The sequence below is a fragment of the Zootoca vivipara genome, chromosome Z (assembly GCF_963506605.1).
Source record: "Zootoca vivipara chromosome Z, rZooViv1.1, whole genome shotgun sequence".
NCBI classification, from domain to species: Eukaryota; Metazoa; Chordata; class Lepidosauria; order Squamata; family Lacertidae; genus Zootoca; species Zootoca vivipara.
The window spans coordinates 6,939,207-6,955,778 of NC_083294.1; the positions used below are offsets into that span (position 1 = coordinate 6,939,207).

At 44.4% G+C, this 16,572-nt stretch overlaps 1 protein-coding gene across 1 annotated transcript in view; it reads right to left on the minus strand.

The window, feature by feature from the left end:
* The window catches only part of PAPPA (pappalysin 1), a 237,574-nt gene that overhangs the window by 204,017 nt on the left and 16,985 nt on the right, over positions 1-16,572 (minus strand). Inside the window, exon 2 of the mRNA XM_060270600.1 lies at positions 253-1,324. Within this exon, the coding sequence (XP_060126583.1) occupies positions 253-1,324 (1,072 nt within the window). The remainder of the gene's footprint in view (positions 1-252; positions 1,325-16,572) is intronic.

The window sequence follows — 16,572 nt, forward strand, 5'->3', positions numbered from 1 at the left end:
CCCTCTGAGCTGCTCAAGTCAACCCAAACCAACTAAACCGACTGATAATGAGGGCTAGGGCCACAAAATTCATTTCCTCGTGCATTCTAAAACTGGATTCGTTATGAGGCAGTTTAAAAGAGAATCATTAAATCAATATGAATTGTTGTGGGCATGGGAAGAGGTGTTGGGGTAGGGGGGAATATGAATGAGGGGAACATAGGCAGGCCTGGTATGATTAGAAGGACCTTATATGCTCAGCAGTGTGCCTACCTGTGAGGAGAGTCTGGATCAAAGCATGTCTTGGTGACATCAGTTATCTCTGGGTTACAGCAATCCCCACCATCAAAGCTGTACCTCTCATAGTTACAATCCATGTCGCACACACCATTCTGCTTCTTCTTGTTGAATGATGAGTGCCGCACGTGCCGGCAGTCCCCTCCATCGTACCCAGTTAAGGTATGGTTGCACTCGGGGTCACAACTGTCATCTCCAATCTTGCTAATTTCACAGTTGGCCAGGATCAGACGATGCCGGAGGGAGGAGTTCTTTACTTCCAGCACCTCCAGTTCCCATGTGATGTTGTAAGGGATGAAGGCATCGTTTAGTTGCTGGTGTTGAAATTCTATCTGTTCACGGCTAACAGTTGGGTTCCGATGGTGGTCATCATAGATATTCACCACTCGGTAGCGGACTACCTTTTTGTGACGGAAGTTTGGGAGCTTGTTGTAGCTGGCAATGACCTCTTTGTTGTCACACACAGTTTGCCCACATAGAGGAGGGTCAAGGCTTGTATCCAGCAGGTAGCCAGGGTGGGAAGTGAATTCGATCTGAGGAAGACTAGGGCTGTCTTTCATCGGAGACCAGATGCTTTTCACATTCAGTAAAGTCTCCTGAAAAACTAGCTGAGGTAGAGAAGCATCTGCTTCATGAGTCACCATGGCCATGTCAGACAGAATCTCCTTCTGACACCGGGCTGTTCTCCAAAGGCTGAAATGTTCTACGTAGCCTCGGTAATTCTGATTCAGGGCATTCCCGCCAAGCATGAGAACTTTGCATTTCAAGGTCAAAGGGCTAAAGATGTTCCCTACCTGCTCCCCACTGGTGGCCACTTGGGCACCATTCACATAGAGCTTCATCAGGCGTCCATCGTAAGTGACAGCTAGGTGAACCCATTGGTTTGCGAGGTAGCTACGATGATCTGTGATTGTGGTAACCTTCCGGGCACGATCCGTCTTCAAGGAAAAGAAAAAGCGGGGTTCTCTATTCCCCTGGTCACTGACGGTGTTAATCCCCAGGACCCATCCTCGGTCACGGGTGGTGTAAGAACATTTGTCATATAGTCCTAAGTGCCCCCCACAAAAAGAGAGAGAGGAGAGAGAGAGATAAACAGAAGTAAATATGAGTGATGACAGCACAAAATTTACAAAATTTACATCAATTTACAAAAGACAGCAATTTTCACAATAAACCAGTTGGCATGAAGACAAGGAGCACTGAACCCTTTTGTGAACACGTGACCATAAATGGGAGAAATCATTTCAATATTACAGCAAAAGGTCAAGAACTTCTAGAGGCATATGACGTAAATGGGACACCCAATTCTTTGTCTAGGGGCCAGAAATCCTTTGCAATTGCTTAGTAGTGAAATTACAGTAAGAAATCTCATTAACTTCACTTGAACTGTAAGCTTGACGTTACTAGTTTGGACCATATCCTCACAAAACACATGCATTTGTTAATTCTTAGCACCCACACAAAGTTAAAATCCCCTGAGTTCACCAGGGGGGTGTGTGTGTTGGGCATTGAAGGAACAGTCCATGGTTGCTAAACCTTTTTTAAAAAAGGCTGTACCATAGAAGTATGCTTATCTAAGTTGCTTTAAAGATGAAACCACATTGCATCAGAAGTAATCAGATAGGAAAAGAAAGAAAATCTGGGGTTTCTTTTCACAATAAACCCTGCTAGCTGGTGCAGTACTATTTTGGAAGGAATTGGGGTAAATGTCTTACAGAGGGCACACCAACTCATGGTAGATGGAATTTCTGCACCAATCCACCCAAATCTCAAAACCATATAAGGCAAACTCATGGAGGATAAAACTCTTAGTGGCCTTCTAGTTATAATAGTCATTGTTGTTGTTGTTTAGTCATTTAGTCGTGTCCGACTCTTCGTGACCCCATGGACCAGAGCACGCCAGGCACTCCTGTCTTCCACTGCCTCCCGCAGTTTGGTCAGTTATTACCTCTAATATCAGAAGCAGCATGTCACTGAATACCAGCTACAGAGCAACCAAATGCAAGAGAGAAGGGCCTGTGGTTCAGAGGCTAGGGCATGTCAAAGGTCCTAGTTTCAATCCCTAGCATCCCCAGATAAGACTGCGATATGCTCCTTGCCCGAAATCCTGGAAAGTCTCTGCCAGTCAGTGTAGGCAATACTAAGCTAGTTGAACCAATGGTGTGACTCAGTATAAGAGGGGTTCCTAAATTCCTAGTGTACAAATGAATTAGAGGGAAGTGGATGCAATTGTTGGCTCCAGATAATGTCTGGCAAGCAAATCCAAAATATCAATGCACGCATCTTCTAGAAAGCCATAAGACATGGATATTAGGGTTGTCATATGTCCAGAATTTCCTGGACATAGCCGGAATATAGCTGTCAAAAGGAGTGTCCTGGCGGAAATTGCTTAAATGCCTGGATTTTTCACTTTTTGAAATATGGCAACCCTATGGATATTCTATGCAGATCCATGTGCATAGATACAAACTGACAGCACACAGCTTACCCTTCATTCTCCCCACCAGACAGACAGGTTCTCTGCTTCAAAAGGCAGTGTAAGGTAGACTAGTGCCACATTTACAAATTAATGGCTAGGACTCTTGGCAGCTATAAGCCATTATGACTGTATCTAACCTCCAGAATCAGAGTCAATGTCCTTCTGAATAACAGTTGCTTGGGGAACAAAAGCAAAGAAAGGGTGGTTGCATTCAGGTCCTGCTGCAGGCTTCTCATAGGAGAAGGCCACTGTGAGAACAGGATCCTGGATTAGACGGGTCCTTTGGATTAATCCTGCAGGGTTCTTCTTAAACTGGCTCATACTCTCCTTTTCCCACCCCGCTCCCACCCCCATCAAAGCCCTCACCTCTGCACCCCATCCTTCCCTTAACTGAAGCCCAGTGCCCCTTTGTGTTCTCAACATAATCACTCAATCCCTCTCTATCAACAATTGTGGACTCGGAGACCATCAGCTGAGCAAAGGTTATCAGAAGAGTAATTCCTTCCCCTGCCCCCGCCCCATTCCCAGACCAGCTCTGTGAAGTGTTATTTTTTGCTAGGAGCTCTTTCTTGTCCCTTCCCCTCTTGCCTTTGCAAGAGAAGGTGCCAGCTAGGTAGTGTGCTTATTCCTCTGTCAAGTGCATACACTTTAACAAACAACAAAGCTAAATCACATCTCGAGACCAGATTGGAGCTGAACACTGTGACTGCTGATCATCAGAATGGTGCAAGGAGGGGAGGGGAGACAAATGAGCGGCTTTGTCCTGGTATCTGAATTAAAGCTAAGGCTTGTATGCAATGCTGGTCCTATTCAAAGTACTGTAGTAGATCATGGGTAGGCAACTAAGGCCCGTGGGCTGGATCAGGCCCAATTGCCTTCTGGATCCTGCCTGCGGATGGTCCGGGAATCACCGTGTGGATTGCCAGTGTGCACGTTCTTTCCCTCTCCCTCACATGGAGGCGGCAGCGGCAGCACCTCCCTCCTCCAGGTTTCTCCCCGCCCTGCCTAGAGGAGGAAGGGGGCTGAGTTTTGTTGGTGCCAGCACAGCAGCGCTCGAGCACCCACCATTTTAAGCAGCCCCTCTCTGGAGCCCATTCGCAGACTGCTCATTGTTCCTCCTCCGCCGCCACCACTGCCAGCCCCTGCCACTCGCAAGACACAGGTAAGCAGCAACCAGGGCTTGTGGCGCTCTTGCATCATTCCCCCCCTTCAAAATATAGTCCAGCCCCCCATAAGGTCCAAGGGACAGTGGACCGGCCCCCTGCTGAAAAAATTTGCTGACCCCTGGGGTAGACTCTTTGGATTGCTACTTATTTACTTTTAAAGAATACATACCTGCATATATTCTAAAATGTTATCCAATCCACTGTATCCGACTCAGAGTACACCCACTGCAAATGATGAACATGGCTAACTTAGTTCCATTAATTTTAACGGATCTACTCTGAGTAGTTGGATACAGCCCACTGAAATTCTTGTAATGATATTCTTGTAAAGAAGCTGGTAAAATGCAGGCTAGACAATGCTACCATTCAGTGGATTTGTAATTGGCTGACTGACCGAACCTAAAGGGTGTTCATCAATGGCTCCTCTTCATCCTGGAGAGTAGTGACTAGTGGGGTGCCACAGGGTTCTGTCTTGGGCCCAGTCTTATTCAACATCTTTATCAATGGCTTGGATGATAGGCTTGAGGGCATCCTGAGCAAGTTTGCAGATGACACCAAATTGGGAGGGGTGGCTAATACCCCAGAGGACAGAATCACACTTCAAAATGACCTTAACAGATTAGACAACTGGGCCAAAGCAAACAAGAAACGTAAAGTTCTACACTTGGGCAAAAAAATAAAAAATAAATGAAAGGCACAAATACAGGATGGGAGACACCTGGCTTGAGAGCAGTACATGTGAAAAGGATCCAGGAGTCTTGGTAGACCACAAACTTGACATGAGTCAGCAGTGTGATGCAGCAGCTAAAAAAGCCAATGCAATTCTGGGGTGCATCAATAAGAGTATAGCATCTAGATGAAGGGAAGCAATAGTACCATTGTATTCTGCTCTGGTCAGACCACACCTGGAGTACTGTGTCCAGTTCTGGGCACCACAGTTCAAGAAGGATACTGACAAGCTGGAACGTGTCCAGAAGAGGGCAACCAAAATGGTCAAAGGCCTGGAAACAATGCCTTATGGGGAATAGCTTAGGGAGCTGGGTATGTTTAGGCTGGAGAAGAGAAGGTTAAGGGGTGATATGATAGCCATGTTCAAATATACATAAGGCTGTCATATAGAGGAGGGAGGAAAGTTGTTTTCTGCTGCTCCAGAAAAGCAGAAACGGAGCAATGGATTCAAACTACAAGAAAGAAGATTCCACCTCAACATTAGGCATAGCTGCCAAGTTATCCCTTTTTTAAAGGGATTTTCCCTTATGCTGAATAGGCTTCCTCGCAAGAAAAGGGAAAACTTGGCAGCTATGCATTAGGAAGAACTTCCTGACAGTAAGAGCTGTTGGGCAGTGGAATTTGCTACCAAGGAGTGTGGTGGAGTCTCCTTCTTTGGAGGTCTTTAAGCAGAGGCTTGACAGGCATATGTCAAGAATGCTTTGATGGTGTTTCCTACTTGGCAGGGGGTTGGACAGGATGGCCCTTGTGGTCTCTTCCAACTCTATGATTCTATGATTCTATGAAATTGATGGGCTGTATCCCATTTAGTCCTACTCAGAGTAGATCATTGACACTGATGTTGCTAACTTAGGTGCACTCATTTAAATTGTTATACTCTGAGTTGAACTTGGCGGTATACAACCCATTAATTTCAATATAGTTGAATTAATTTTGACTCAGAGCAGACTACTTTAAATGAATGGCCCTACGTTAGTCATGTACATTACTTTCTGTGGGTCTCCTCTGAGTAGAACTGACACTGAATATTACCATAGTGCAAATTTACCTTAATAGGCAATTTCCCCAAACTTATTAAACATGTTTATGTTGTTTTTATGTTGATATGTTGTTGTTTTAATGTGTATGCACACTTTAATCTAGCATATGCATTTTTGTACACATTGCTTGGCTGGAAAACTGCACTGCAAAATTCAGAGCAGTGGAAATTTCAAAGGCTGGCTGCATTGTGGTTCATGTGTTGTTCCAGAAAGTATGAATGGGGTAGGTTTGCCTCTGCATGTGAACTGAATTGAATTTCTCTTCCACCAGCTTCACAACTTGTAGATCCTTTGGATTATGTTCGAGAAGAATTTAGTGGTTTTCACACATGAAAACAAAGACCATCATAGCCAATCACAAATGAACAACCACACCCTTGGCCAACCCCAATCTCTCTCACCACCAAAAGAACACAAGCAAATAAAGGAGAACCTACACAAACAAAGCTGACATCAAGCCCTACACATATTAAGCAAAACAGAAACATGGTCACCTGATCCCACCCCCATCCACCCTCCCACCCCTATCTACCTCGTTTTCCCTCTTTCTTCTTGGTGTCCTAACAAATTTGCAAAAATGATACATGTAAAAATATGAGAGACACTGCACACACCTTTGTAATTCAAGAAATCTTTAATAAAAAATACTTTTTTAAAAAAAACCCCGTGGAGGCTCCTAGGCAATTGAAATCTCTCTCACACACCCCCTCACTAATTATCTCTAAAACGTTTTTGTAATTTTCTTTCAAGATCAAATCAATATTATTTTGGCCTGTTGTTGCAGGGCCCCTAAAAGATGTGGGGCCCATAGGATGGTATCTGCTCTGCCTATTTGGTAATCTAGCACTGGATGTGGCCACTGTACTCCATGCTCTGTTAACTGACAAAATGGATTGTTGAAATGTGCTTGATGCGGGACTGCTCTTGAAGACAACTCAGAAACTTCAGTTGATCCAAGATGCAACGGCCCTGGGGTTCCATTCTGTTCTCATATAGCCCATTTTTTAAAAAGCTGCACTGGTTGTTAGTTTGTTTCTGGACCCATTTCAAGGTGCTGATGTTAGTGTTTAAAGCCCTAAACAACTCAGGCCCTAAATATCCGAAAGACTGCCTCCTTTTGTACCAACCCTCTTAGGTGCAGAGATTGGCAGAGGGGGCCCTCTTCATAGTTCCTCCACCCTCAAAGGCTCAGGGTGGTGGTGGCCCGGGAGATAAGAATGCTAACAAATGGATGTTGACAAGCTGGAATGTGTGCAGAGGAAGGTAACTAGGATGATCAAGGGTCTAGAAGTCAAGTCTTATGAGGAACAGTTGAAGGAGCTAGGTATGTTTAGCCTGCAAAAGAGAAGGCTGAGAGGAGAAATAGCTATCTTCAAATACTGTATCTAAAAGGCTACCACACGGAAGATAGAGCAAGCTTGCTTTCTCCTGCTCTGGAAGGTAGGACTCAAACCAATGGCTTCAAGTTACAAGAAAGGAGATTCCAACTAAACATCAAGAAGAACTTTCTGACAGTGGAACAGTCTCCCTCAGGAGGTTGTGGTCACTCCTTCCTTGGAGGTTTTTAAGCAGAGCTTGTATGGCCATCTGTCATGGATGCTTTAGCTGAGGTTCCTGCATTGCAAGGGCTTGGACAAGATGACCCTTGGGTCCCTTCCAACTCTAAGATTCTATGATTCTATGAGAGGGCATTATCTGGGGCCAGAGGCGTAATGTGGGCAGAGCTGGGTGGGTGGGTGTATTGCTCCAGGCACAGTTTGGGGGAGGCATTTCTCACGATGCAAGCTGCTGCGTCCTTCTCACACTGCCCTTCAGCTGGGAAAGGATGCCAAAGGGCAGGGCGTGCATGCCCTGTTTTATCCTTCTCATGCTGCCCTCTAGTTGGAGGGTGGCTTGAGAAGGACACAACAGGCACATGTGGCCTGCCAGCCCCTCACTGCTTTTGCAAATCTCACAAAGCAGTGCTGGGCTTGCTGGGCACTGTGAATGCACCCTTCAAAGCAGTTGGCCAGCCAGGCTCCCCAGTGCATGCCAGGCAGGCAGCGCGGTGTGGCCCCACTTTACTGCAGTGGGTGGGGGTTTTCATCCAGGTTTTCATATAGAAGCTCTCCTAGCCTTGCCTTGAGATGCCAGGGAATTAAATTTGGGACTTTCTGCATGCAAGGCAAATCCTCTGCTGCTGAGCTACAGCCCCTCTGCTCCTCTTTCACACTCTACGAAGCCACTTTTCACCTTCCATTTAATTGCTTCCCCTGTGCTTATTTAAGCTCCTGAGCCTCAAGAGGCCCTTCATTAGGCACTGTGACAGCAGCTGCACCCCAACATGCTTCTTGGTGCACTGGCTGAGCAGCAGCAGTCTTGGCTGCTGAAGAGGTGGACTGGAGCCACCTTAAAGAAGCAGAAATTCTGGAAACTGGTCCAAGGAGCAGCAGCGTAGCATGGGTTGCCGGAACCCAGGATGTGGCAAGTGTTGCATGCACCCCCCTGGTGGACTGGACAGCTAGGGTAGGGGCGAATGCCAGCGGTGTGTACACGGAGCTCATGTGGTGGGTGAACAGAGCCTGCCTTCAACAAGCTCTCTGCCCGTTGCCTCCATCCACCTGACCACTAAACCAACCTGTCTGCTGCCACGCCTCAGCTGCCAGAGCTCTGTGCCTGTCATGGGGGCACCTGATTGCCCTCCCTAAAAATGTGCACCCTGGGGCATGGCCCCCTGCACTACGCCTTTGCCAAGGAGAAATAGGTATTATTTCAGGGACTGAGGCCCCACTCCCAGGTTGTGTCTTCTTTCCTTATTTTCTGATCAAACATGTTATTTACACGCAAAGGCTCTGATTCATTATTGCATTTTTTTGTTAGCACCCACAAGTGGAAGGAGGCACATAATGTGACTTGAGAGGCATGATGCAAAAAGCATTTATTGGGGTGGGGTGGGTGGGAATTAGCACAAACAGGTAAAGCTGCTCTTGAGGATTTATGAAACTGCCTGGTGGCCATTTATTGATCATATAAGCGATTCACACTGAAATTGTATCTCTTCCATCATAGGCCAGGAATTGAAGTCTAACCTATCCTTAGCTCTATTACGGCTGGAAAGTGACCCAAACTCAAGGATTAAACAAAGGGACTTAGTTTTTGTTGTTGTTAGCAGCAGTGCAACTGGCTGTTGTTTGTCACTGGGAAGCCAAATCAGAGCCTCTAATGGAGACCTGGTAACAGACTGAGAAAATAATACCTGAGACCAATGGAGGCTGGTGCTCATTGGGAATGGTGCGGCAGAAGATGATTGAGCGGCTGGTCACTGAACAACTCCAGACACATCTGGATGATGCGGACCATTTGGATACCTTCCAGTCAGGATTCCGGACCCACCATGGGACTGAAACTGCCTTGGTTGCACTGGTTGTTGATCTCTGGCAGGCTAGGGACTGAGGTGAAAACTGTTTCCTGGTTCTGCTGGATCTCTCAGTGACTTTTGATACCATTAACCATGGTATCATTCTGGACCATCTGGCGGGTTGGGAGCTGAGGGCACTGTTATGCAGCGGTTCCACACCTTACTCCTGGGCCATGTCCAGAAAGTGGTGTTGGGGGATGAGTGTTTAGACCCCTGGGCGCTCACTTGTCGGGTGCCTCAGGGTTCCGTCCTCTCCCCTCTGCTTCTAGGAGAGATCATCAGGGGGTTTGGACTGGGTGTTCACTAGTATGCGGATGATACCCAACTCCACCTCTCTTTTAAATCAGAACCAGCGAAGGCGGTGAAGATCTTATGTGAGTGTCTGGAGGCAGTTGGAGGGTGGAGGGTGGTCAATGGATTGAGGTTGAATCCTGAGAAGACCAGGTGCGCAGCGTGGAGGTATTTTGAACTCACAGCTGTCCATGGAGGTGCAAGTTAATTCTGTGTCCAGGGCGGCTGCCTGCCATCTCCATCTGGTATGCTAGCTGATATCATACCTGCCCATGCACTCTCTCATCAGACTGATACATGCTCTTGTTATCTCCCACTTGGACTATTGCAATGCACTTTGAAGGTGATTCGGAAACTATAACTAATACAGAATGTGGTAGCTAGACTGGTTATTGGGAGCAGCTGCCAGGATCATATAACAGTGGTCCTAAAGAATCTACACTGGCTCTCAGTACTTTTCTGAGCACAGTTCAAATTGTTGATGCTGACTTTTGAAGCCCTAAATGGCATCTCTACCCCCATTGTTCAGTCTGGACACTGAGATCCAACTCAGAGGGTATTCTGGTGGTTCCCTCACTGTGAGAAGTGAGGTTACAGGGGACCAGGAAGAGGGCCTTCTTGGCAGTGGCACCTTCCCTGTGGACTGCCCTCCCATCAGATGTCAAAGAAATAAAGAACTACACAACTTTTAGAAGACATCAGAAGGCAGTACTGTATAAGGAAGTTTTTAATGTTTGATGTTTTATTATGTTTTTATATGTGTTGGAAGCCACCCAGAGTGGATGGGGCAACCCAGCCAGATGGACAGGGTATAAATAATAAAGTTGTTGTTGCTGCTGCTGCTGCTATTTCACCTTCAGGTGCAACCCTCAATTTAATAAAACTTTTCAGCAAGTTAAGGGTTTTGTTACTGTGCTAGGAGATCACCCTTTAAGAGTGAAGCAAAGGAGGGGTGATGATGGGAATACAAAGAGCGTTGTGGAGAGGCAAGATTAGTGGGGGGGCATTCTTGGGAAGAAAAAGTTAGAGTGGGGGATGGACTATCCCCATAACTTTGGAAAGTTGTCACTGCCCACTTTGCTGGAAAAATACAACCAAAGGTGACAGGACTTAGTTATGAAAGGGGAATTTAGGTCAACAATCAAAGCGGCAGTCAGAGGCCCATGAACAAGGAGTTAAAGGTTGGGGCTGTGTTCTTTCTCCTCACATGCTTTAATCGCTTAGTATCAAAGTCACGGCGGAACGCTTGAAAGCGCAAATATTCTACAGGAACCTATAGAAAGCTTTTATCTGTCCAGAGGAAAATAATTAAAAGAGACAGATTTGGGTTAAGTATTCCCATGTTCCATGCAATTGGATAAAGTCGAGGAGGATCCACCCAAACACTTTCCCAAGTTCGGTGGAGATTTCCTCGGATGACTTTGAACCCATTGTGGTTTGTTTGTGTGTGTGTGTGCATGTGTAATATATGTATGTGGTGTGTGTGTGTGTGTGTGTGTGTGTGTGTGTGTTATAACTTAGCCTCTCAATTTCCCTCCCTCCTTCCCAGTCCTATTCTTCCATGAGACCCTTAAATAATTCAAAATGTCAATGTAAACAAAGCAAAGATTCAACCTGCATAATTGCTAACACCAGTAAAGTGGCCTCAAGGGTCACACAGGGAAGCTTATGGCCTATGAGCAAAAGAGTTATTGCAATTGACAATGGCCCTAAATAACCTCCTCCAATAGAAAGTGTATTCAAGACCCACCTTTTCCACACACAAAAACCAGCAGCTCCATATAAGGCAGTTGTGAGTGGACTTTCCATGGTCACTTTGGAACTGGCACAGCATTAGGCAGGAGGCCAATACTACGTGGTGTTTGAGTTCCTCCATGGTAGGAGGAACCAAATACAATGATAGGTGAAGACAATTAATTCTAGCCTTGTGTCCACCTTCCTCTTCCTTAGTTCCTAAAGTGCAACACTGAGTCTAAGGAGGAGGAAGCTGGCAGGTAGGGCTGGCTGTAAGAAAAATTAGGCAGGTGTGGGTTTGCTGAGGGTGGTGGGGACACTTTTCAGAACATTCCTGACTCCCAAAGTTAAACTGACACTCTTCACTCGCCCTGTGGTCCAAAGCTTGCTTTTCTGGGTAATCAAATGTGTGGCATGGGCCAGAAAGTTGACTGTTTCCTGCTAAACTAAGTTTTTCAAGAAAGACAATAAAGGCTCATGCCTACTGGGACTTGGTGGGGCGGAAGGAAGGCTAATAGTAGGAGGAACCAGAGCAAATGACTGGCAGAGCTGGAGCCAATAATATGCAGAGAGAACTAATTCTTATTTTGTCCTCATCTTTCCCTCTGACAAGTTCTGCAAAATCAACACTGAGACTCAGGAGAAGGCCGACAGCCAGTCTCCACCCATAAATTGTATGCAAGTGAGTAGGCAGCTAGATGTTGGCTGGTTGAGGGCAAACTCAGCTAAAGAACCCCTGAAAAATGCCCATCCAACCATTGTTTAAAACCAACCAGTGAAGGAGAGTCCATGACCTTCTGATGTCCTACGTTTGAAGGTCGAACTGCTCTCACCTTCAACAGAAGTTGGGCAGGATTCACTCTGCCTTCCTTTTGGCACCTGTTAAAAATTGTACTGCCCAGGCAGTTGTTGATCTCTTATTGTGCATTTATGTTATTATTGCATTGTGTGTTTTATGTTGCACATGGGGATGGTGGAAAATTCAAAACAAAAAGTGGAAATTCCCTTCTTTTTTTGGTTATTCCTCCCATTTCCAGAATGGAAATCAATCCAGTGAATACTATTAGTACTCACTTTTGCTTTCACTTTGCTAATGTTAAGTAATTGATTGCAGCCCCCCTCCCCCCCTCCATGTGCATTGTGTTTCCTTTGCATTGCAATTATAGGATGGAATAGCATAATGACAATGTAATTTACATAACTTACGTATTTAATTACGTAAGTGACCTAAATTTGTTTCTCCTGCTCTGGAACGTAGGACCCAAATCAACAGATTCGAATTACAAGAAAGGAGATTCCAATTGAGCATTATGAAGAACTTTCTGACAGTAAGAGTTTCATTGTGGGTTTTTAAGATGATTAATTGTGATTCCTGCAGTGCAAGGGGTTCAACTAGATGACCCTTGGGGTCCCTTCCAATTCTACAATTCTGTGAATTGTTAAGGATAATTATTTAATTTCCTAAAATGGGAATGTTTACTTATGTTAACATGGATCCCCCCCCCGCAGTAGCTCTCATGTGACTGTGAGTTACATGAGAGAGTCATTTCATTCTGTTGTGACTGTTATTCCAGTAACTGTTTTTAATTGCTCTCTGTTCCCCCCCCTCTCTCTCTGTGTGTGTGTGAGTGTGAGAGAGAGAGAGAGAGAATGGATGCTGAGAGGCTTCTCTGGATACTGCTGAGGGCAGTGTGGTGGCAGTGTGGTCTGTCTGAAGTGAAACATACAGGGAAAGATCCCTAAACATTAATTGGAAGAAACCTGTGCAGGAGCTCTCTGTAAGGAACAGAGAAAATACTGCTGAGGTGAAAGTTAAAACCTTTTATAAGAAGCTGTAAGACCTGAGTGCATAGCTGCCAAGTTTTCCCTTTTCTCGCGAGGAAGCCTATTCAGCATAAGGGAAAATCCCTTTTAAAAAGGGATAACTTGGCAGCTATGCCTGAGCGAGGTAAAACTCTGGTGCAAGTCTCACCAGTTTTTATTTATAAGTCTAAGGAAGAAGATTTCCATCTACAATTCAAGTGAGAACATACCCATGTTTGAATGTAAATATATATTATTATCAGTTATATGTTTATGAAAGTAAAGTTCTTCTGAATACAAAGAGTCTGGACATTGTATAGTCTTTACAAAGAAGCTATCAATCACCTAGAAGAGTTACTTAGCTCCCTAGCTGTAAGCTACTCTGCTTCTTCGCATATCATCAAAATTTCTTTTTATATACATGACATGAATGAGATGAACATAGGGCAGAATGCAAAACAATTCTGTCGTGCATTCCTAATTGCACACCACCTTGCTTATATTTTCTTTGCAGTTTATAAATATTTAAATAAATATCATGTAATTTTGCAAGCTGAAGGTCACAGTTTCAGTCTCTCGTTAAAGACTCTCAGCAGGACTGGGGAAGACCCCTCTCTGACTCAACATAAGGCAGCTTTGAGTTTTCATAGGTATGCGCTGCAATCTTATGCAATGTAGCATGGAAAGGAAACCAGAGCAACTGAGCCGGGTGTACGCGGGAGTCGTAGCTGTGTTGCTATGGGACATGGCTGGTTTGGGCAAGGGTAATGAAAATGCAAACAATGTTTGGCATTAAAAGTGGCTTTTTCGGAACAATATTAGGGTAGCTCTGCAGGGTTTGGGTCTTTCCTTTTTCACAAATGTGCCATGCCACAAAATATCCCCCTCTTTTTTCTTGTATGATCTTCTGAGACAACAGAAGGACCAATGACAAATGAACACTAGGGTGATAAATGAAAACAATAGGCAGGGCCTCTATATACGCATAACAGGCTGGGCATGAGAACAGTGGGGTTGCCATATTTCATGAAGTGAAGATCTGATCAGCGGCTCAACAAAAGTTGTTGAGCTTTTTGTCCAAAAACATTTTGGGGGGAAGTCATAAAAAAATTGTCCACAACCGAGGCAGAGGGGCAGCTCTGGGCACTCTGTGGGCTCCGGCAGCTACAGTCCTACCACAGCTAATATTCCAAAGAAAGCCCGAGTTCTTTACAGCACAGTTTGGAAACCACAGCACTGAGGCAACGTGGAATGCCCCAGCTCAGTGTCCCCACCTCCCCCCTTAGGGTCTTGGTGGACTACTTTATGATTGTGTCCATTGTAGCAATTATGGTGCATTTTGCTGGATGGTTTGGGTTTTTTTTTTATTGAATCAAGGTTAAACTTCTTAATTCTAGCTGCCCATTAGGTAAGCTGTTAATTTTTGCCACTCCTTTCAAATGCAGGGGTTGGACTAGATGGCCCTTGGGGTCCCATCCAACTATGGAACTAGAAAAGCTGCATCTCTAGCAATGTTTCTGAACATTTTAAAAAGCATCTTTATCATGTCCCCAAAAGTGATTTAGTAGCTACTAGAAAAATTCCTTGATTGGAATTGTGGAGGAATTTGTTCGGTCCACATTTTTAAAGTGGATTTTTATTGAGTTTTTCAAAAATAACAATGTAACTGAACAAATGTAAAACAGTTAAGGAAGAATACGTCAAATCAGGAAATACATAGAGATCTGACTGTTGAAAGGCATGTGCTATTGCAGTTATTGGTTTGGGGTGAAAGAATTGTGCCAAAAAGAAAATTGGGTAACAGATGAGTACAAGTTTTTGTCTTTTGTGTTTGCATATATTAGTGATTGAAACCATATTGATACAAATTTGTCAGTTTTAATTTCACTCCAAATTTCTCTAAATCGCTGAGTCAGCTTTTTATCTTAAGCTAATTACCAGATCCTAGCATGCCATCCGTTTATGGAGAGATTTATGGGATCTTTCGAGTTTGAGGCTACTTTGAGCTTAGTAGCCAGCAACAGTTTTAGGACCAAATCTTTATGAAGTCACGTATCCCCTCTCTGAAGATATAGAAGAGTGCTAGAGTGGAGTCAGGTACCACAGAATGTTACATAATCTTGCTTACAGTAGCAAAAACTGCTCTCCAGAAATTAAAAGCTTTTTCACAGGATCACCATAAACGATACAGGGTGCCTTTCAGCTTCTCCAACACAAAGGAGAGATGGCAGAAATGCCACCTATGAAATAGTTTTAAATCTGCTTTGCGTATCTTCACAGAGGTGGACTCTAAGGCGTAGCTCAGTCCAAATAGCTTTCCATTCTGAATCTGTGAGCCTGGCACTAAGGCGTTTTTGTTGGCATCCATCTCTCTCAAGGGACAATGGAGTGCAACTCTTGGGGTGAAGTCAAACCAATGTATTAGCAGCACTGAAGTGACCTTCTTGGGGTATAAACCTGAGAAATGTGTATGGAGGTTCTGGGCTGCCCAGATGACAGACAGATCACAGGACTCCCCTATCAGAGTATTGTATATCTAAGTTCAGCCCACATTTTAAAGCCAACCTACCTAATTTGCTGGTCACAGACTTACATGCTAATTAGAACACATCTATCAATTGGATTACTCAAGTGCAATAAAGCTTTTATATTAAAAATGTGTATAAAATATGGGTCGTATCCAACCAAGTGCTACTGAAATTAATTGACATGACTAACTTAGATCCAATAGTTTCTGTGGGTCTACTCTGTGCAGAACTTAGTTGGATGCAACCCCATGTATTTAATGGGGGGGAGACATACAAAGTATATTGTGTATACTGAAGGCATATGTTAGAGAAAAGTGTGTACAATTTAAATGTGAATTTTAAAACCATACAAAATTGCGTTGGAACAGATCTACGATTTAGTACATGTGAAACTAACCCCAAATAGAAATGGGCTGATTCATGTATCTCTAATACTTGGGGTGAGATATCTGGACAGTTATTCATGTTACACTGAACACAGGTACAAGTTGTCTCTACACACATACAAGTTTGAATGCATGCACAGCCGTTAGGAGGGTTCACACATTACATTAAATGAGTATACAATCTATGTACATAAATCACTGCTCACTAGTTCAGTTTCCTGTAATATTCAATGGGTGTATAGATTGTGAACACAACAGTTGAGCTACACAAATCAACAAGTGTTCCCTTGCACATGTGTAGAGACAGCTTGTGCCAGTGTTCAATGTAATATCTGAACAAGGCTTACATTTTATATGCGATTTCCTGCACAAGTGCACAGGTCAGATACTTCTGTACACAGATTTCATGTTACATTCAATGAGTGTACAAACACCCCGTGTCTTGGATTTCCAAATATTTTTAAAATGCTTGCTTTGATGGTGGGTTCTTGTCAGCTCCCCCCGCCCCACATGATGGAAGGGTAGATGCACAAGACAGGCCTTTAGACAGGCAGGTAGTCACAGTCTGCCAGACAGATTTCTACAAGCGGACAGACCCTCCAAGTGTCCCTATTTTCCAGGGACAGTCTTGGATTTGCAGATGCCATCCTGGTTTCTGATTTGATCCCAGAATGTCCCACTTTTCCTTATTATGCCCCTATTTTCATCAGAGAAATGTTAGAGAGTATGGAGTATGGGAGTAT